The sequence below is a fragment of the Quercus robur genome, chromosome 9 (assembly GCF_932294415.1).
Source record: "Quercus robur chromosome 9, dhQueRobu3.1, whole genome shotgun sequence".
NCBI lineage: Eukaryota > Viridiplantae > Streptophyta > Magnoliopsida > Fagales > Fagaceae > Quercus > Quercus robur.
This window is the reverse complement of record NC_065542.1, coordinates 22,682,977-22,705,412: the sequence shown is the minus strand read 5'-3', so window position 1 is coordinate 22,705,412 and position 22,436 is coordinate 22,682,977. Positions and strand designations below refer to the sequence as shown.

Here is a 22,436-nt window from a genome sequence, read left to right as displayed (position 1 = left end):
AAAGAGTCATACAAAGCACAATCCATGGCAAATAAACACAAGGGGTCAAGGATCACACTTAGGTATTTAAACCACAATAAGTGTACCCGCTCTGATACCAATTGAAAGTTCAAAAACGTGTACAAAACACCTTTGAACGTTTAGACCCCCAAAATACAACTTAACCAAATCAAGCAATATGTCAAACAACAAGTGTGCGGAAACTTAACACATGCTATAATATGAAATTGGTTAAACAACTATCTAAGCCATAACAAAATAAAACCACAGCAGATAAAATAAAGGCAAAGATAGAGAGGAAGGAAGATGCAAACACAAAGACAATACGCGATGTGTTATCGAAGAGGAAACCGAAGTCCTTGGCGAAAAACCTCTTCGCCGCCCTCCAAGCGGTAATCAATCCACTAGAAAATACAGTTGGGATACAAGGACAGCAATAGGCCCTCCAAGCCTAATCTACCCAGTGCACCTAAGCCCTCCAAGCTTCTTGCTCCAACGAGGTTGCGCCGAACCTTTTTCTTTTCTAGCTTCCCGGATTCCGCTACTAGACCGTAGCATCAACCAATGAAGATTGGCTCCTTCCTAACTGCTTCCCAGAACTCCAAACAACTGTCTCACAGAGATGATAATGGTGAGAACCAGGTTTGGTATAATACCTCTCAAGGATTTGACAATGGAGAGGAAGAGAGTAAGGGAATTTGAAGAGACTCTAAGGTATAGATTGTGGGTGAAGCAGTCTGGTTTTTCTTTAGAGTTTCTCTCTCAAAATTCTCTCTGGAAGCTCTCTTTCAATCGTGGGTTAAAGGGGTATTTATACTGGAGTGGGAGAGGAATGTGAAACGTCAGGTTTTTACAAGACAGGGGTGGCTCGCGGCTTGACCTCGTGGCTTGACCAAGTCGCGAGATCCAGTCGCGAGTTAACCGTATGGCCAGTTGTCCTGTTTTGTCCTGTAGTGCTCCAGCTAGCATGACTGTTCATCTTCCAGCATGCTTGGCACGTGTGCAGCTTCTGGAGGCTTGCAGCCGCGAGTCCACCCGCGAGTCCCAGCCGCGAGTCTCTGTTTTCTTGCACACTCTTGAGCAAACTTCACTCTATCTCACTCACTACCCTTACAACACACCCACCTAAATACGGGGTAACTAAATGCTGAATTACAAGCAAATTTGGCACGGAATAAAGCCAATTAGATGGTTGAATAAATTCAACCTTACAATGAACAATGAAATTCTTATGAACTTAAAGATGACTCTCTATTTTGGCAGAGTGTTAGTAGCGTTTTCTCTCTAAGTGTCTCCCCTTTTCTCATATGAGAAGCCTCTATTTATAGGCAACTCAATCATTTTTTATTTGGAATTTTGTCTTAGTATTTATTGAGAGTTAATTATGAATTTAATTTGGTCTCCCATTTAATTAAAACTTTCCATATAGGTATTTTCTTCTGACACTGCCATACGGCATTCTTATTTGATGTTGCCATGTGGCTTGATTTCATTTGTTGATCGTCCACCTCACCAATTGGAGATTAATTTAATCACAAATATTTTATCATGAACAATCTGACGGTTATAAATACATCATAAAATTTTGATGTCTACAAATGCCCCTACTTCAAGATTTGGCTTTGCACCCAATTCTCATGCAAGGAAGACGAGGCTTGAAGTATTTTATTAATCTAAATTCGGACTAAGTTCACGGGAAAGCAAGACCTTCATCCACGTAAAAGAAGAATTTAGCTTCAAATCTTAATGCTATACATTATAGTTTTAGCTTTAGACTGGATAGAAAAAATTGTTCCACTGTTTTAGTTAGGCATACTACCCACTTATCATTTTTTTTTTCTTAGACACTTGACCCTCGTGGTCTTGATTGCACAAAAGACCCTTTTTTTTTTCTTTTTGGACCATAAGCCCACGTCAGTCTTCTTAGTAGAGTTGGTGTTGAAGTTGTCTTAATCGGCAAGCTTTTTTTTTTTCTTTAGCTGCACTCTTACAAATCACTAGGGTTTCCTGTGAACGCCACCTCTATAAAAGGACTTGGTGTTTTATGGGTGGGAATGAAATTAAGCACCATTTTTTGAGTTTTCTTTTCTTTTTCTTCAACCGTAGCAAGTATTCTCCCTTTTTTTTCCATTCTTTCTTGTGCTTGTCTTTGTATTTTCTTTATTATTATTTTTTTTTTTTTTTGTTAAGCCACTTGATTTACTTTGTGCAAGTCATAAAAGTTGGCACTACATGGGCCAAGGTCATAGAAGTTGGTAATGCGTGAGCCAAGCCTCAGTTTCAAGCGAGTCGTAGCATCCTGTTCCTCTTGTCTCGGCATCCAACAGATTGGGCAGTAGTGGTCCTCTTGTCACCTTTGGACTCCGGGTTTGTAAGTGATGAAGTAGGAATTTGCCTAGTCAGTAGGCCCCTCATCAGTATGATGGATGACCTGTAAAACCTATATCATAGAAAGCACTTAACAGGTAAGGGCACCGATTTGGGGCCTGCCAAGGACCGTCCAATGCTTAAGTTAGCTTATTCTCTCTGAAAAAACTGTAATATGTGTAGAAGTTGTGTGTTCATGTCCTTTTACCTATTTTTCTTGGTTTTATATAGCCTTAGCTAGAGTTAATACTCAATATACCGTTATGTTGCAGCTGGGTAATCAATGCTTAATGATTGCAAATTAGCTCCAACATTTTCTATTCATAACCGGTCCTTAATTCTGCATTATTGGACGATGGTGATGGTTTCGTGCTATTCATTGCTTGGTCATTGATTGATGCCTAGAGTTAATGCACCTACGCTCGTCCATACACTTACTTGTCACTATAATGGACGATTTGCAAGTAACGAACAACCATTTATATGCTATTCGTCAATTGCCCCCCTTATTCCTTTATTGTCTGTCATTTGGATGAGATAAGGAATATGGAAAGTCCGTCTTAGGTGGATCGCTTTGTTCGTGCCCCGAGATTCTCATCCCATCATATTTATTGTGGGGCGACATTTTCTTCAACTGATAACCACATTCCATGTTTTTGTTGGCCACACGTGTGTGTTTTCCTTGAGTTTCATGTGCATTGAATTTATTTCCTTTTTTATCAAAAAGCCTTCTCGTATTCTTCTTCTTCTTCTTCGTTATACACTAAGCTTGGAGTCTGAAACTAAAAGAGAGTTCATGCACCTTCTATATGGTAAGACCCATTTTGCTCCCTTAATGGTTGATTTAGATTTCATTAAGAAGGAAACTCCCTCTGTTTCATTTGTCTTCTCTAGGTTAGGAGTGTTTCTTAAGTCTTCTGGTGGACGCCATCCCCACGTTGGTTTATTTGTACCTCAAGACTGTGGGACTTTTAGGCTTGTTTTGATTAGCCTTTTCCTTTTGCTCTGTTGATCTTTAATTGCCCATCATCTAGAGATGACTACAATAAAGTACAGAGACAACGATGTTAGGTCCAATGAGTTAGAAAATGATATTTCGTCAAGTGGTGAGTCCTCTGATAAGGATTTTGAAATCGTAGTGTCAAAACCCCCATCATCTTCAAAAACCCCCTCTTCTTCAAAAGTTCCTTCGTCTTCAATCCCCTTTCATGCTCTCTCTAAGTCTTGCCTTTTATAGTCAAGACATTTGAAATCTATCTGTCAGAGGTTTCAATTCCCTGAAGGGGTAGCTATAAGATTACCTCTTCCAAATGAAAAAGTGTGCACCCTTGCTCATGGCGGGGTGAGTTTTTATGAAGCTACCTTTTCATATGGCCTCTGTTTTCTTGTTCATTCATTTATCATTCAACTCCTTTCTGTTCTTAATGCTGCACCCAGTCAGCTCATCCCTAAGGCATGGAGGATGATTATTGGTTGTATGTCGATCTAGGTATCTATCCATGATAGGGACATGATTACACTAAATAAATTTCTTTATCTGTACCACTTGAAACCTTCCATCCACTATGGGTACTTTGAACTTTTACCTTGGACTAAGGAATCTAGAATCGTCCGTAGTTTCCCTACTTCCTTTCGTGACTGGAAGTCACAATATTTCTTCATTTCTGGCTCTGGATGGGAAGCCATGTCTGACAACCTATAAGGTGAGGTCACATGGTTGCTACGAAAATGGGAAATCCCTTCTTTTGGTGTGTCTCTCTTTCCTCTTCATTAAACTGGCTGTTTTAAGTTTACCGTTCTTCTAATCTCCTTTTTCTTTTTCTTTTTTTGATTTTTTTTTTTCGTCCTCTATTGGAGGAATGCTATCTAGGAAAACTTAAGGCTTCCCTTGAGTTCGTCCTCACAGTTGACGATTTCAATGAGCTAGTTGATCCTCGTCATATGTAAGAGTATTGCCAAGGACCCGAGCCTTTTGTATACTTTTTAAAGAAAATCGCCCAGGAAGAGAAGAGTAGGTTTTTAATTCTTCGTCCTTTCTTATTTTCGCTTATAGAATTTCACCCAACTAACCTTCTTTTTGTAGAAATGGCCACTAGCTATAACAAAGACAAGTATGCCTGTGTCAAGAACTTGAAGAATGAACCCTTATCTCACATTACTTTCGGATCAAAGAAACGCAAGCTAGATGAAGGGAAGGATGAGACTCTTGCCCCCTTATCACTTTTTGGTACTCCGTCTTCTCCCACACCTTCTCTCGAGATGATAACCTTCAGTCCTATGACCACATGCTCTAAAGGGAAAGCCAAGGTTGGTGAGAGTGTTTGGGACGACCCTACTACTGCCTTTGGACGAGCTTATAATGTCATCACTGATGACGAGCTTAAGGGTCTCTCATCCATCCCTTCTCACGAACTGGTTAGCCATCATAGTTACAAACTAGTGCAGGTATTTTACTCAACGTTTCTTCATTACTCCTTAAGTAGTTACACCTATTAAACATTACTAAACTTTCTTTCATTTTTTCAAGTTCTTGGTGAGTCCCTTCGTTTGACAATGGACTACTTAAATAGCAAGGAGAAGGTAGTAGTGGCTAACTCCAAGGTTGATTCTATTGAGGCTGAGAGAAAGGATCTGATCAAAGCTATGGACCAATTGACAAAGGCCATGGAGAAGGTGAAAGAACTGAAGGAGGCACTAAAGGTTAAGAAAAAGCTCGTCATTCAGAAAAATGAGAAAGTTCAAGCTGCCCTCCTGAGAACGGACAAGGAATGTGAGAAGGTGATTTCTAGGTTCCTGGAGTCTAATTGCTTCTTCGACATTTAGTTCGAGCAGTATTTCAAGGGCTTCGAGCTTTTTCATTGGTGGATGATAAAGCACCATAGCCATGTAGCTGATTTTGCAAATTTGGACTTTGAAGCTATTGATATTGAGATCCTTGCCAACGAGGCTAATGAGAAGGAAGGTGAGACCATTGTTGAAGCTACCGATATTGTTTAAGGAGAAGGTGCTGCTATAGGATGAGCTACTGATGAGGTTTTGATAGAGGCGGGCCATGTTGAGGAGATCGTCAATGCTCCTTTTAAAAGTGGGTGCCTCCTGATTTGAGGCTTTTAATTTAGAAACAGTGGGTGCCTTCTATTTTGAGGCTTTTGTTTGAGAAACAATGGGTGCCTCCTATTTTGAGGCTTTTATTTTAAAAACAATGCATTTATCTGGTTTTGAACTTTGAAGTTCTTCTACTTTGATTCATGCTTGCTCTTTTATTACCCTGCTTAAGAATTTAACTCGTCATTTGAGTTTTCACCATGTTCTATGATTTCAGCTCATCGTCAAAGTCATTACCACGTTTACGATTTTTACTCTATTTTGTGATTTTAATTCATCTTGTGAGTTTTTACCACGTCTATGACTTTCAACTAGTCATTTTGAGTTTTTACCGTATGTTGTGATTTTAACTCATCTTGTGAGTTTTTACCACATTTATGGCTTTAACTTGTGATTTTAACTCATCTTGTGAGTTTTTACAACATTTGTGATTTTAACTTGTCATTTTGAGTTTTTACCATATTTTGTGATTTTGACCATTTTTTTTTAGTTTTTACCACACTTATGATTTTCACTCGTCATTCGAGCTTTTACCATTCGTGTTTTTATCATGTTTGTGATTTGAACTTGTTGCTAGATTTCAGATACTTCCTTTTCGTCATTGAACTTAGCTTTGACACTCTGTCAAACTTTATTGAGAAAAAAGGGATGGCTGAACAAGCCTTATTATTTCATGCATCCCTCATATAAGAGGGAATTACAAGGAAACAGCAAACTGAAAATAGCTTTATCAAAATAGTTGAAGGAGAAGAAATACTTAGAAAAACCAATTAAATCTTGTGATCTGATGTGTTGTCAGGCGAGGTGCTCTTACAAACAGAGAATATTAGACCAAGCAATTGCTTTTACTGATAGTATTTCTTGAGATGTTCCACGTTCCACGGACGAGGAAGTGGATTGCCTTCGAAATCCTTCAAATAATAGCTTCCTCGTCTGGAGTAACAGACAACCTTGTATGGGCCTTCTCAAGTAGGCCCTAACTTCCCTTGCACTAGATCCTTAGTAGCTTGCAAGACTTTCTGCAACACCATGTCGTCAGGGTTGAACCTTCTGAGCTTTACCCTCTGATTATAGTACTTCTGCATTTTTCGCTGGTACCGAGCCATTCTCAAGGTTCCCTCATCTCTGACTTCAGCCAAACAAACTAAGCTGAGCCTCAGTTTGTCGTTATTTGTACCCTCATCGTAATAAGCTTGCTTAAGACTGGAGACTCCTACCTCAGCTAGGATAACTACTTCAATGCCAAAGGCCAACTTGAATGGAATTTCTCCTGTTGGTGTTCATGCTGTTGTCCTATAAGCCTATAATACCCAAGCAACTCTTCATGCCATGCACCCTTTGCCCCTTCAAGTCATGCTTTGATAAGTTTAAGCAAAGTACGATTTGTTACTTTTGTTTTCCCATTAGCTTGTAGGTGTCCAGGTGACGAATAGTGATTTTGTATCCTTAGTTCTGCATAAAACTCCTTGAATTTTCGACTATCAAACTGTCGACCATTATCAGATATGATCATCCTAGGGATCCCAAACCTACAGATAATGTTCTTCCAGACAAAGGTTTGTATCTTCTCTTCGGTGATTACCGCTAGTGGTTTTTCTTCGACCCACTTGGTGAAGCAATCAATGGCTATGAACAGAAACTTCACTTGCCACTTTCCCAAAGGGAGCAGACCAATGATATCTATACCCCACCTGGAGAATGGCTATGGTAAGGAGATGCTCGTTAGTAATTCCCTAGGTATATGCTACACGTTGTCAAACCATTGACATTTATTGCATTTCTTCACAAGTTCAACTGCATCCTTTTGCATAGTTGGCCAAAAGTAGCTTGCCCTAACCGTCTTTCCCACCAGAGATCGAGGTCCAAAGTGGCTACCACACACACCTTCGTGTATTTCTCATTGCACATACGTCGCTTCGTCAATAATCAAGCATTTTAGGTATGGCATTGAGAATCCTCTTTTGTAGAGTTCTCCATTCAAAATAGTGAACATTGCTGCTCAGACTCTAACCTTCTTTTCCTTTGATGAGTCAGATGGGAGTTGGTCATCTCTAATGTAGGATATGATTGGTTCCATCCAGTTGCTTGGTTTCTGAATCGAAAGGCCCTACAATCCGTCAATACTATGGATTGTCTAAACCTCCATGAGCAAGCCTAATGTTACTAAAGCATCTTCAGTTAATGCAAGTCTAGCAAACTCGTCAATAGCTGAGTTTTCTTCCCTTGGGATTAGCTCGAGTCTGACGTCATCAAACTCGTCAATGAGCTCGCTCATTAGCTATAGGTATTTCTTCATCCTTTCCTTCTTTGCTTCATATTCATTGGTTATTTGCCTAATAATCTGCTAATAATCAGTCCTCAATCTCAAATTCTTGACTCCTAAGGCTCTTGCGACCCTCAAGTTGGCAAGAAGTGCCTCATACTCTACTTCATTGTTTGTTACTAGAACTGGAGTTGAACCCCATACTTATGTACGTCATTCTCTAGCAACATCATTATGACACCGACACCTCCAATTCCTATGATAGATAAGCCATTGGAGCAAACTGTCCAATATTCTGCTTTCTGATCAGGGTCTAGAAGAGTAAATTCTACAATGAAATCCGCTAAAGCTTGTGCCTTGATTGCAGTTTTTAGCTTGTACTCAACGTCAAACTGGCTTAGCTCAATTGCCCTCTGGACCATAAGACTTGCAACATCTGGTTTGCACATTACTTTTCAGATTGGTTGGTCTGTCATAACTATAATAGTATGAGCCTAGAAGTATGGACAAAACTTTGTCAAAGCCATGATTAATGAGAAGGCCATGTTCTCCATGCATGGATACTTTGCTTCGGCACCCTGAAAAGCCTGACTTGTGTAATACACTAGCTTCTGTATCTTGGATTCCTCGCAAATCAAAGCGAAACTAACCGCTGTTTGTGATACAACCAAGTATAAAAACAAATCTTCTCCTTATACTTAGTAATGGAGGCTTGGCTAGATACTCCTTGAGGCTCTGAAAGGACTGAAAAGCCTGTTTAAGAACTTTAAAGAAGGGAAGACACTTGTTAGTGGCCTTCGAGACAAAAAATTGTTTAATGTTGCTACTTGCTCTGTTAGTCTTTGCAACTATTTGGTTGTCTTGGGAGAAACCATGTCAAGTATGGTTTTGACCTTCTTTGGGTTCGCCTCAATTCCTTGCTGAGATACCATGAAGCGTAGGAATTTCCTGATGAGACTCCAAAAAGGCACTTCGCAGGTTTAACCTTCATTCTATACCTTCTCAAAGTATCGAACGCCTCTTGAAGGTCTGTAAGATGGGTTTTAGCTTCCTTGCTTTTTATGAGCATATCGTGTACATAAACTTCCATATTCCTTCCTATCTGATTGCTGAACATCTGATTCACCAATCTTTGATAGGTGGCACCTGCATTCTTTAATCCGACATGACTAGGCCTTGGCTAATGATGAACGCAATTTTCTCCTGATTTTACTCCTTGATTAGGATTTGGTTATAACCTGAAAAAGCATCCATGAAGGTTAGTAGTTCATGGCCAGTCGTTGAATCAACATACTGGTCAATTCTAGGATGAGGAAAACTGTCTTTGGGACATGCATTGTTCAAATCAGTGAAGTCCACATACATTCTCTATTTTCCATTGGACTTCTTCACCATAACAACATTTGCAAGCCATTTTGGATAGTAGACTTCTCTAATGAATCCAGCAGTTAAAAGTTTTTCCACCTCTTCTATGATTGCTTTGTTTCGCTCTAGAGTGAATACTCGTCTCTTTTGTTGAACGGGCTTCCTTGTTGGGTTGACATTAAGACTATGCTCCATCACTCGTCAATCGATCCCTAACATGTCTTTATGGCTCCATACAAAGAAATCCAAGTTCTTTTTCAAAAACTTCACCAATTCGTCCCTCAAAGTTAGTTGAAGCTCTTTTCCTACCTTATGGTTTTGGATGATTCTCCTTCCACTAGCACAACATTTTCCGCCTCCACCATAGGCTTGGGTGCTTCTTCTTCTACCATCTAAGTGTGATCTTCCCTAGATGCCAAGACTGCCTGGTAACATTCCCGATCTAAAAGTTGGTCCCCTGTGATTTCTCCAATTCTGTGAGGGGTCAAAAATTTCACTTTTAGGTAATATGTGGAAGTCATTACCTTAAGGCGATTAAGGGTTGGTCACCCAAGAATCACACTGTAAGACAAAGGGCAGTCAACAATTAAGAAGTCTACCATTCTCATCACTTGAGCGGGGTAGGTCCTTGCTGCAATCTATAATGAAATAATACCCTTTGGATAAACATGGTCTCCATTAAAGCTGACTAATGGATATCCGAAAGGCTTGAGGTGTTTTGAATCCAACTTCATCTGCTGGAAAGCCGTCATGTACATTACATATGTCGAGCTTCCATTATCCACTAGCATTCTTCGGGTGTTAAACCCTTCAATGGTTAGCATAATGACTAGGGGATCATCATGGGGCTGCCTGATCCCCTTCACATCTTGCTCAGAGAAGATAATGTCGTCATTCCCAGTGCGACGATGTTTTGCCATGTGGTACTTGACATGGATGCTGTTCACCTGCCCTGAACTGCTTTCCTCAGGGACTTGTATGATCCTCCAACGATTGGTCCCCCAATGGTCGTCCTTATCTCTCCCACGATGGGTTTGAGATTGTCCTCTCTTTGGTTGTCAGTAGGTTTCTCCTCTGTTCACTAGCAAGCTTGATAGTCTTTCTTAACAAATTTTTGGAGCTTCCCCCTTTGGACCAACTCCTCCATATGTTCTTTCAAATTCTATAATTCGTCTGTATAATGACCATGATCCTTATGGAGGCGATAGTACTTCTTCGGATCTCTTCGCTCTGAGGACGAGCTCAATGGTTTAGGCCATTTCAAGGTAGAGTCTTCCTTTATCTACACTAGCCTCAAACCCGTGCGATGCACGGGATAGCTATTGAAATGGTACACATAATTGTTTTTCTCTAATTTATTCAAAATAAGGCATGCGCCTTTAAAAATATAGGGAAAAAAGAAAAAAAAAAAAAAAAAAGAGAGATAATTGAAGTAATGAAATTTGATATAAGTAAGAGCCAATATGCCATCATTTTCATTTTATACAAATTATTAAACTTTGTAATAATTATACATATTAAGCATGCATTGCCACCATGTCAAAATATCAAAGCTTGTATAAGAAAGATTAAGGGCATCAAAACTCAGAAAAACTATTGGTCACATGGCACACATCTGACATTCATCATCTAAGACAATTATATTAATGACAATGTAGTGTTGAATTGGTACATCAATTTATGTCTATGCATAACATCAAGTTTATGTTATTCCCAGTAAACTTTTTTGATATGAAACATTGATTACACCATACCATATAATCCTTCTAGATGAGGAAATAATTTTAATAACGAAAAGTCACATTACATCCCAATAAATATAAAACTAATCTGATTATACATGGCTTCCACTTGTCATGAATGACAATGATCATTTATTGTATGCATTGAATCACCGTATGTTGTAGTCTTTTTTTTCACCACAAGATAGGGCAAAGTTAAATCGTGGTCTCAAAGTACAACAGAAAGTGGTTTCCAAGCTCTTGGTAGAGTTCTTCCTTTCCTATGTTGACTTATATGCTCCCAAAAGTGTAGAGCTCACACGCCTTTGGGAAAAAAAATCTTATTAATTTCCTCAAAGAAATAGAAAAGAAAATTTCCTCTTAATAGATTAAATAATCTCTTTCTCTAGTTTCACCATTCAAAAGTTGAATTTAGTAAAAATGAGATCATATGTAGTAGTGTGAGCCTTTTGGTTGGCATTTGTTTTTTGTACCAAACATCCATAACTAACACTCATATTTTGCCATTTCATGCATAAATATACTGAGCATACATGAGATGCACAAAACATGCTATCGGAATAAATACATATTGTGAAACAAATTACAAATATTGATATCATGTAAGAAATTACACTATATGGTTGCACACATTCTCAATAAATAGTATAAACTCAATGAAATGCAGCAAACTACAGGGTACAGACTTGCTCATCAGGTAAACTGTGTAATGCCCTCAAACTGTGCAATAGGTGGGAAGAATACCAACAAGGTGGAAACTAAAACCTACCTTCATTATGTATGCATGAGTATTGCGGACAATAACTCTAGGAACCTTGATCTTTTTCTCAATACTAACATACTAATATTCAGAGGAACATTAAGCTTTATTGGGTATAGCTAACTAAACAGAGACCAAATCTAACTCTTAATTACCAGTTCAAATTACCCAAAACCATATTAATCCAAATATCCAAAACCAAACCAAATCAAAAGAACTACTCTAAGTAGAAACAAATTATAACTGAAATACCTTTATTGAGACCACCCAGACATTTTATCAAAGTTAATGCATAATTCATGTTTTTTTCCTAATTTTTTATTTACTATATAAATAAAACTTTTTAAAAAAAGTTCCAGAAGTATAACAGCTGAGGGAAGAAAGTTTGCCAAGGTAAGGGAAAAATGAGAATTCAAATAAGTTGAACTTCAAGGTATGAAAATATAAAGAGAAAACTTACTTAGTGATGGAGTGAGTTCCAAACCAGGAAGGTGTTGCATTTAGACCAAAATACCTGAAGCACAACCAAAACACCCAAATATAACTTATTAATAACATCCAAATTTTAAAAATTAAAAATAAAACTTTACAGGTAAGGATGTCAGCAATCTAACCATGTGTGAAGACTCTGATTTATATCTTTCTCTGCTTTATAGTCTCAAATCTCTATATCACTATTTTAAAAGCCCCAAATTTTTCCTGTTTCATTCCAAAACGGTTTTTAATTTCAACAGCTTGTACATCTTTGCAATCCTGCCTTTTTAATAACTGCCATAGAAGGCTTGCAGACAAAAAAAAAAAAAAAAAGTAAGGAGGAAGAAAAGAAAAACCAAATAGAATTCAGAGAATGAAAATGAAATTGAAATAAGATGAATGAAGAGAACAATAAACTGATGAAACTAAAGAGACATTGGAATTTCAAGTGCATTCTAAAAGGAAAAAATGTTGCATGGATCTTAGTTAAAAACTAAGTTTTGAACTTTACTCTAAAATCTCCTTTAAAAATTCAAAACCCTTGCTTTTAGTAAGTTAGCTCCTTGCAAAGCACCAGATACCTCTAGCAAGAGATAAAATACAACTTCACCTTATCAAAATAAAGCATAAGCATTCCCTCTGATTGCCTCGATCTAAACCAAGCTTGCTAAAGCATTTGTTAGAACCTACACCAAATTTATCTTTAATGCATTTTATAAGCATGCTGTCTTGATCAAAGTTCCAATCATCTCCAAATGGAGTGACACCCAAAGTAAAACCAAATGCTTCTAGTAATATAAATTTAAAAGTAGCATGAAATTGAACAAATAATAGTAAATCCTCAATTCTCACTATGCAATATAAAATATTTAATCTGGTCAAGAAAACTTTAACTCCCTTTGCAAATGTGGGTATTAGCCTCTCCTCTTTCTTGAAGTCTTTCACCTACTCCAATGACCATATCTCGTCATTGAGTCCCTTCACTCTCTCGTTTTTATTAATGCTACCCGCCATGTTGCTGATTATCAACTAAAACACTATCTGGGTTTGAAATCTTTTATAGACAACATTGGCTTTTTAAAAGTAAGTCACTGGTTCCTAAGATATAATAACAGAGAATATAGGCATTGCAAACCAAATATTTTGGAAGGAAGGAGACTTGGTACAGTTGACAATATTTTTTTGAAACTCCTAGAAGATGTATATAACTCGTCACCCACAAAACCAGTAGACTAACCCACCACAGCACCTAAATTATGACATGCAAAAAGAAAAAAAGAAAAAAGTGAAGAACAGTTGGACATCAAAGAAGAAAAGGAATAGGAGGAAGAGTGAGAGAGAGAAAGAGAGAGAGAGAGTACCACTAACAACACATTCAAAGTATAACGAAACAAGTTTACCAAAAAAAAAGTATAACAAAACAAAGAATAACAGTAACATCAGCTTTCTTGTCTTACACAACAGCAAGCATCACAATTTGTTTTAAAGAATCTCATGCCCAAACATTTTCTTATGTTGAGTTTAATCATAGTTATCTACGAAACTAATGAAGATTCTCTGCCTCTCACATTCAATATATGAATGACTTATATAATCTCTCTAATGGACTATTTCAGGTTATCAGATCTTCTACCTTTAATGACTTAAGTTGAAATCACGTCTATTAAACATTTGAAATCTAAAACCATATTTTAGTAAAACTGGTATTGTACACTATTGTTAGGTTCTAAAGTTTAGGAGTTTGTATATTTAGAACTCTAATATGTATTGTTGGCAAACCATGATCAAAACAATGTGTTTAGAAGTATTTAAGTCTAGCTCAAAGTTGTGATTTTATGTAAAGTTGGAATCGAGTGAAAGCAGAAAGGATTGTGCCTTTCGGCTTGGCTCAATCGATCGAAGCTTAGGCTCGACCAATCGAAGCTCGCGCAGAATGCTTTTCTGCAGATTCGTCCAACTCAGCCCAATTTGTTTTAAAACGTTTTTAGGGTTTCTTATTTGTCCTAAGTATAAAAGGCAAACCCTAGCCACGTTTTAGTATTGCCCATATTTGCGGTTTGTGTAAATCTCTTGTGAGATCTAGAGGAGCTTTCCTTTACACAAACTTAGGGTTTTCAAGAAGGAGATATTTTCTATGCCTTGATGATCAATTCAGTTGCTGCCATTAAAGCTTAAAGAATACACAAGCGGGTGTGCTTGTAGCTGGTGGTGAATCAAAGAAAGAAGGAGTCCGTGGATTTGGAGCTTGCACGTGGTCATGTCAGTAAGTTCTCCTGGTTGGTAGTAATAAAAAGCCGAGCGTGGGGGCTTGTAAGTCTTATTGTATGAATTTTGATTCTTTCTAGTGGATTTGCTTTTTACCTTGAGGATAGTTAGGTTAAATCCTCCCCAGGTTTTTTACCCGTTTGGTTTTCCTAGGTGATCATATCTTGTGTTATTTATTTTCCACTGTTTTGCATGATTTGATCTTTTATATTGTGATAACCTAGACTTGTTTAATTAGACTAAGTAACAACTTGGCTAATTACCTAGGTTAAATCAATTGTTTAAGGGGTCTAAAAACTGTCAAGTGGTATCAAAGCAAGTAGCTCTTTTGTTGTTGATCTTTTGATCACTGAGCTGATCCTTGACCCCTGTTGTCATGGAACATCGACACTCTCTAGTTATTCCTCCTCACTTTGATGGGAATAATTATACTTACTGGAAAGTAAGGATAAAAGTATTCCTGAAATCCATTGATGAGAGGGTGTGGAACTCCATTGAATACGGATAGGAGAAGCCCACTACTCCTGTTAGTGAGTGGGAAAATTCTCAGAAAGAAGCAGTTTCGTTTAATAGCAAGGCTATGAATGCGATTTTTAACGCTGTTTCTATGGAGGAATTTAAGAGAATCTCGAATGTTGAGATTGCTCATATTGCTTGGAATATCCTCCAGACTGTGCATGAAGGCACGAAGGCTGTCAAAATAAACAAATTGCAGCAATTGACTTCTAAATTTGAAAGCATTAGGATGTCTGATGATGAATCTTTTGATGAATTCTATACTAAACTGAATGATATTGTTAATTCTGCTTTTAACTTGGGTGAAATCTATGATCAACCTAAAATTGTTAAGAAGATTCTTAGATCTTTGACTGAAAACTTTAGACCCAAGGTGACTGCCATTACTGAAAGCAAGGATGTAGACTCCATCCCTGTTGATGAGCTTGTAGGATCTCTTTAATCCTATGAGTTGGATCTACCCAAAACTACCAAATCCAAATCAATGGCTCTTAAGTCAGTTGATGATGTTGAAAGTGGTGGATTTGATGATGAGCTCTCTACCACAGAGATTGTCTATCTTGCCAAGAACTTTAAAAACTTTCTCATGAATAGCAATAGAAAGGCAAGAGGCACAAACACTGCTAAACCTAGAAATTTTAGAAAGCATAATCCCACTAAGGTTAACAACAATGATAAGCCTAGAGAAAGAGTAGGTCAAGCTTCTAATAATTCCTTGGGCTCTCAGTGTTTTGGGTGTCAAGGGTATGGACACATGAAATTTGAATGTCCAACCTATTTGAAGTCTAAGGGTAAGGCTATGGCTGTAACCCTTAGTGATGGTGAAGTTTCTAATCATGAGTCTGATTGCGATGAGGATGGAAACTTCATTGCTTTCACTGCTACTGCTATAGTTGATGAGAGCATATCTGTTGAAGAGAACCCTTCTGATGGGGAACTCTCTGAAGATGCAGATCTTCAAGATGCCTATAACAAACTTTGTAAAGTTGCTGCAAAGGATGCTATGAATGTTGAACTTGGCCTGAAGAAAATTGAATCTCTTGAGCTTGAAAAGAAAAACTTGCTTGTTAAATTGCTTGATGCTAATGATCTTTTGAACAATGTGAAAACTGAAAACATGCTTTTGCTTGATAAAGTTAAATCTTTGGAACTTGATTTATCTGTTGCTAGATCTGCTAGTTCTAAACTTGATCAAATGTTGAGTGTTCAAAAGTCGTCTTCTGACAAAACTGGTTTAGGTTATGTTGATAGCATCTGTGTGTCCACTCCCCATTCCACTAAGTTTGTTCCTTCATCTTCTTCTTCTGAACCTTCAGTGAGTGAAACTGTCAAACCCTCTATGAGTGAGGTTGCTAAATCCTTAGAAGGTTCATCATTTAGGAAGATTAAGGTTAATCTGAAAGAATCTAAGCCTAAGAAGCCTACCCTATCTAAGGACAAGACACATGATAAACCTACATGGGTTTGTCACTTTTGTGGAAAGATTGGACACATCTGTCCAAATTGCTACAAGCTGCAAGTTGCTAAGAGAGCAAACAAACCAAAAGTACCTGTGCCTCAAGCACTTGATCCATTGGTACTTATTGGTGATTTGGTAAAGGCTTTAAACCTTTATTCCAATCCTGGAGTTGGTAATCATTCTCAAGTGAATAAAAACTCCAATGCTCGTGGTGCATCTAAAAGGTTTTGGATGCAAAAGACTCGACCTAACTGAGTATTTCTGACATGGTCCTTGTGCTTCATTACTCTACCCTTTGTGACCATTATTCTTTGGTTTTGTTTTGTTTTTATGTTTCTAGGATTTGCATAGCATAACATTCATGCATTTCATTCTAGATGTTTTTTTTATAAAATATATATATATAAAAAAATAAAAATAAAAAAAAAGGAAGCACATTTTGTTTTGCACTATTCTTCTTGGTTTTTGAGAACAAGGTTGGTCAATTTATTTTCACATAACATGTCTTTTGTACCTTGTTTAGCTTTGATGAGCTTATTTATTGCACTTTACTATTTGAAGATTTGTAGTGCATGTTGTGTGGGAAAGATGTGTATGGTTTTTGATTACTATGTCTTAATCTTGAAGACACATGTTTTTAAATGTTGGACTTGAACTTTTAGAGAAATGCATAAATAACCATCTCACCACTGTTCACTAGCCAATCATGAACACCTTAGTGCATATCATAAGATTTTGTGATCGAGAAAGTGTAGCACATGCACAAAAAGAACATAAGGTGAAACCTCGGTTAAAGTGCTTAATTTTTAAAATCAAAATTGGTGTGTACTATTAGGCTTGATGCCAAACTCACATGACTTAAAATTGGAATGTATATTATGAGGCATAAAATCAAGAAACTTACATGATTGCAAGCTTATGATCTAGGAGATGTGAGAGTTATATGATGTAACTCTTTAGGTGATAGTCTCTTTTAAATTCTTTATGATGAATTTTGTAGACTTCGTGATTGATTGTTATTCACATATCACCTCACATGTATCTCAAGTTTTTGCTAGTTGCACACACTACACGAGTTACACTTTACTAAACATTATACATGTTATTGTGTGTGTTTATGGTCTGACCAACCAAGTTATTGCAAATACTTTGAATTATGTGCAAATTTAAATTGTTGCTTGAAAATTTGTGGAGAATGCAAAAATTTTGTTTTTTTTTTTTGTGGGAATTTTGGGCTTTAAATCCTTGATTTGAAAATCATATAATCTCATACTCATGCATTTTTGTTCTTAAAATTCAATGCTTTGAGTTAAATCATCTTGTTATTCAAAAATTGTATTTTTCCTCAAAAATGGTAAGCCTCTGCCTGATTCGATCGGTCCATTCTGTTTTTCGACCGATCGAAATTTTTAAAATTTCTAAAATTTGAGAGAGGGAGTCTCTGTCTGTTTCAACCGGTCGAGGCTGATTTTTGACCGATCGAAACTCGTGAATTGGATTTTTTAAAAGGCAGAATTAGACTTTTTCAAAGGCACTTTTCAAATAGTTCTTTGCTTTTCTCTCTCTCCACGTTGGCTCTAGGCTCCACCATCTATTTTTTTGTCGTTTTCCTTCAAGATTTTTGCAAGGTTTTTGTCCTTGGAAGCCGGTAAGCCCCTTTTGCCCTTCTTTTTCAAGTTTATTTCTTTATTTCATGCATTTTCATGGGGATTTTCGGAGCTTTCAATATGTTGGGTTTTTTGATGATTCAAACCTATTATTGTGAAATTGATCAATGGGTTTTTGTGCTATGATGCTATAATGATGTTCCCTATAGTTTAATTTGATCAATTTTGTGTTTTTTGAAAAATTGAAAATTCTAGGGTTTTGAATTTGATCCGAATTGGGGATTTTGTCAAATTGGCTCAAATTGATGAAATTGGCTTATCCAATTGATGTATTTGGTCATTATTTTTGTTATTATATCATGTGTAATGATCAATTCGTCAATATTTTTCAAATTGATCAAGTGGTTTTCTAAATTTTTGGGATTTTTGTGTTCAAAACGTTAATGTTCAAGCCAATTTTTTAATTTGAACCTTTTGGACTTAATTCACTGCATTAGAACATGCATCATGACATTTAAACTTGTTCATGCATCATATAGATTTTGATTCTATATTTTGTTTTTGTGCTAACTTGCAGTCTGCCCTTGGTTTTGGTTTTGTGGTTTTTGATCTTCCGCTCTGTGTTTTGATCCTTATCTTAGCACCATGCCTAGGAAAACTAGAGCCCATAGGACCACTTCCACTTCCTCTAAGTCTCCTACTAGAGTTGAGCTGTTTAAGAATGATAAGTGTAGAGAAGCCTACGAGACTTTGAACTGTAAGCATAAGATCTGGTCTGAGTGAGCTGTTGTGTTAGATGCGCTTGATCCGGCCATTAGAGCCGATTTTGAGTCTAAGGGTTGGTTGCCTCTCGTAGAGATAGATCATCCACCCCCGACCGCCCTGATTAGAGAATTCTACTCGAACCTCTCTTGCCACATCTATGATTCCAACACCCTAGTTACGAGTTGGATACGAGATGTAGAGTTCACCATTACCCCTAAGGTAGTGGCTGAGGCTCTTGGGGTGCCGGTTGTTCGGGATGCTGACTATCCCTATGATGAGTCACCTTCATTAGACATCGTCATGTCTTACATCACTGGGTCATCTATCCAGTGGGGTTCTGATCCTCGGATCACGTCCGCTGAGCTTACCGAGACGTCCTATCTCTTCTTTAGGATTGCGTGTCATTCCTTATGACCTATCTCTCACTTCCACACCATCCCTTTAGAGCGATGTGTGTTTTTGTACGCCTTTTCTTCTCGAGCATCTATCAGTTTTCCTCACTTGTTCCTTCGTTCTTTGAACGAGGTTCATAGGATTTTTGCCGTAGGGTATGCACTGATTCATCCTATTTTCATTCATAGGATTTTGCTCTATTTAGGTCTAGATGGTTTTCCGTCTGGTGAGCCTGTTCATGTGATTGCTCCCATAGGTGCCACCTTTCTTCGTCAGAGGACTACTCAGTTGAGAGTTGCTCCTCCTCGTACTAGAGATGCGTCATCGAGTGGTGTTCCCCCTCCTTCCTCTTCTACAGGTACAGCTACTGCTGAGACTTCAGGTGCTGTTACTGATGCTGATGCTGATGTTCCTCTATCGACTGCTTTGGATGATTCAGACATTCGTCGCACCAATAAACCTAAATTGTAACCAATCAAACCAAAATAACTGAATCATAAATAATGCCCAAATGATTCCCCAAAAAAAACCCCAATTTGTAAAATTGAAAACAGAACTTATGGGCAGAAGGCCTAACGGTGATGACAGAACTTGTAATGGCACCCCTCAAATTTATCTTTCTGTCTCTCACATCTACTGGATATTCAGACTAATCGTCTCTCTATCGTCCTCTGTCCTTCTATGTCGGTTTATTCCAAACAGTTTTACAAGAATCTTCATACGATGTAACGCACATTCTCTTGTGACTCTAAGCTGACTTGGTGGCAGAAATCTAAGTGGGCAAGCTTGCACTCTATTGCAGAGAAGATCACAAGGAAGGGTTTTTCTTTTGGCCATTTGTGTTTAACAAATGGGAACAACGGATACTAACATTTGTTTTTTTTTTTTTTTGAAACATAAGCATATCATTCAATTAATTAACAAAATTAGCATCTCGGTACACAGCTTCTCTAGGTATTGGAGGAACATCTTCCATCCAATACCTATCCTCAGAAATATTTCTAGCAAATTGAGCTAATACATAAGCAACCCAGTTCCCCCCTCTCCTAATACAATCAATCCTTACCCAATGCAAATTCCGAATCAAATGTTGAATGTCCCTAATCACATTCCCCATCAGTGACTGATCAAGCTGCATCGTCGAAATAGTTGACATGGCCGAGCTGTTATCTCCTTCAATAACAAATTCTGAGAATCCCGCATCCACCGCAAACTCAATCGCCTTCCTACATGCAAGAAGTTCCGCTTCCTCACTGCACAGCACTACCGAACCCTTGGTTACCATGGCTGCCATAACCTCCCCTTTGTCATTGCAAATAACAGCACCAAAACCAGAACTATTGAGGTAGGAAAATACTGCTGCATCAAAATTAAGTTTGAAAACGGACTGCGGAGGAGGCTGCCAGGTATCACGAGCTGGCTGCATCACTGTTTCAGTTCTCATCTAATCTGGGCAGTCCAAAAGTCCTCTAATAGCTCCCTTGCTCGAGTGATCAACCATCCCGGTTCATGAAATTTCCCTCCATATACAACCTGATTTCTTTGATTCCAAATCTGCCAAGCTTGCACCAAAACCTCCTCCAAATCATGTAGCTCAATCCGATCCAGTAAATACTCCATTAGATGCAAAAAATCAGCCATACCCGAAACCCCCTTCTGTAGAATTTTTAAACTACCAGCCCACACATCTTTGGCTGCCTCACATTCCCACAAAGCATGGATAGTTGATTCCGGATAACACAAACATATAGGACACGTCGTATCCTCAATTATGGAATGATGTGTCGTGCGGTTCTTTTAACTTAAAGTTGTATACGTGTCAGTTTTTAAAGTGATCTTTTTTCATAACGTGGTAGCACCTCCTTAAAGGCTTCTGCTATTATATATAGTATATGATACTAGTCGCTAACCCGAGCAATGCGCACAAGATTGTTTTAAATCAAATGTTAACATGTTCAGGTTTAAACATTTCTTTAATTTCAATTATTGAAAGCTAAATTGGCTCTAATATAAGATGAAACATGTAATTATGATGAAACTATCAAAATATTACACAAAATTATTAAAAATGATATAAATACAAATATTATGAAGTAATATATTACAATAATCATAATGTGCTCTTACATTTGGTTTAATAAGTATTACAAAAGAACCAGTAAATAGAATAAATATACAATTGTACTTACATCTTCAATCTTTATCCAATACTTTTCAAGAATCTATTTCCTCCCTTTCTTAGGCTCTTCTCTTTTCTCAACTTCTTCATTTGTATCAAGAATAACACCAAATTATACCAATTCATCAAAGATTTACAATGTATAACCAAACACTCTTAATATCAATAAATTTCATAATAACCCCACCCCAACTATTGAATTATTAAAAAAGTTCAATATGTCTATAATCTTCATGAAAATAAGTATTCCATTGGTTTTCATCATGAAATTCAGAAATAAATAACAAAATAGATTATTCACACACAAAAAGGTATTATCTTTTTGTGAAACATGTTTAAATTGTACTATATTGTTTTATTCAAACATTAAGAATACAAAAGCCACAAATCTAGATATTTATGGCATTTGTTTCAAGTTTATGCCAAACCAAAATTAAAGACATGCTTGAGTGCAGTTCACAAAGGCTTTGTGCTTGGTAGTGTGGTCAAAATTTGTGCAGTCTTCAAAAAAAAAAAAAAATCCAGGAGGGGATAAAAAAAAGAATCAAAATCTGTGTGGTCTTTCAAACTAAAAAACAACCCTAAATAAATAAATAAATAAGGATGCAGATAATATGTGAAAAGATGGGTATTTAATAATGAAAATTAGGAGGGTGTGAGTTAAAAGGGAAACAACCTTGGGGGTGCCTACTATATTTGCCATTTATTTTTAAAAAGTCACAAATTCTGGCCAATAACAAATATGTAAGGTTGAATTTAATCAACCATTTTATTGGTATTATTCCGTGCCAAATTTGTTTGTATTTCAGCATTTAGTAACCTTGTATCTAGGTGGGTTTGTTGTAAGGGTAGTGAGTGAGATTGAGTGTTGGAGGGCTTAGGTGCACTAGGTAGATTAGGCTTAGAGGGTCTATTGCTGTCCTTGTATCCCAACTACATTTTCTAGTAGATTGTTTACCGCTTGGAGGGCGGCAGAGAGGTTTTACACCGAGGGCTTCGGTTTCCTCTTCGATAACACATCGCGTGTTATCTTTGTGTTTGCATCTTCCTTCCCTTTTATCTTTGCCTTTATTATCTGCTGTGGGTTGTGATTTTAATTTGGCTTAGATAATTTATCCAATTCCATATTATAGCTTATGTTCATTTTCCACACACTAGTTGTTTGACATAAAACTT

At 37.4% G+C, this 22,436-nt stretch overlaps 1 protein-coding gene across 1 annotated transcript; it reads right to left on the bottom strand.

The window, feature by feature from the left end:
* Nucleotides 1-19,994: 19,994 nt before the first annotated feature.
* On the bottom strand, nt 19,995-20,525 carry LOC126700855 (uncharacterized). Its single transcript, XM_050399034.1, has one exon. The coding sequence runs from the start codon at nt 20,523-20,525 to the stop codon at nt 19,995-19,997; it is 531 nt and encodes a 176-aa protein (XP_050254991.1).
* Nucleotides 20,526-22,436: the final 1,911 nt, after the last annotated feature.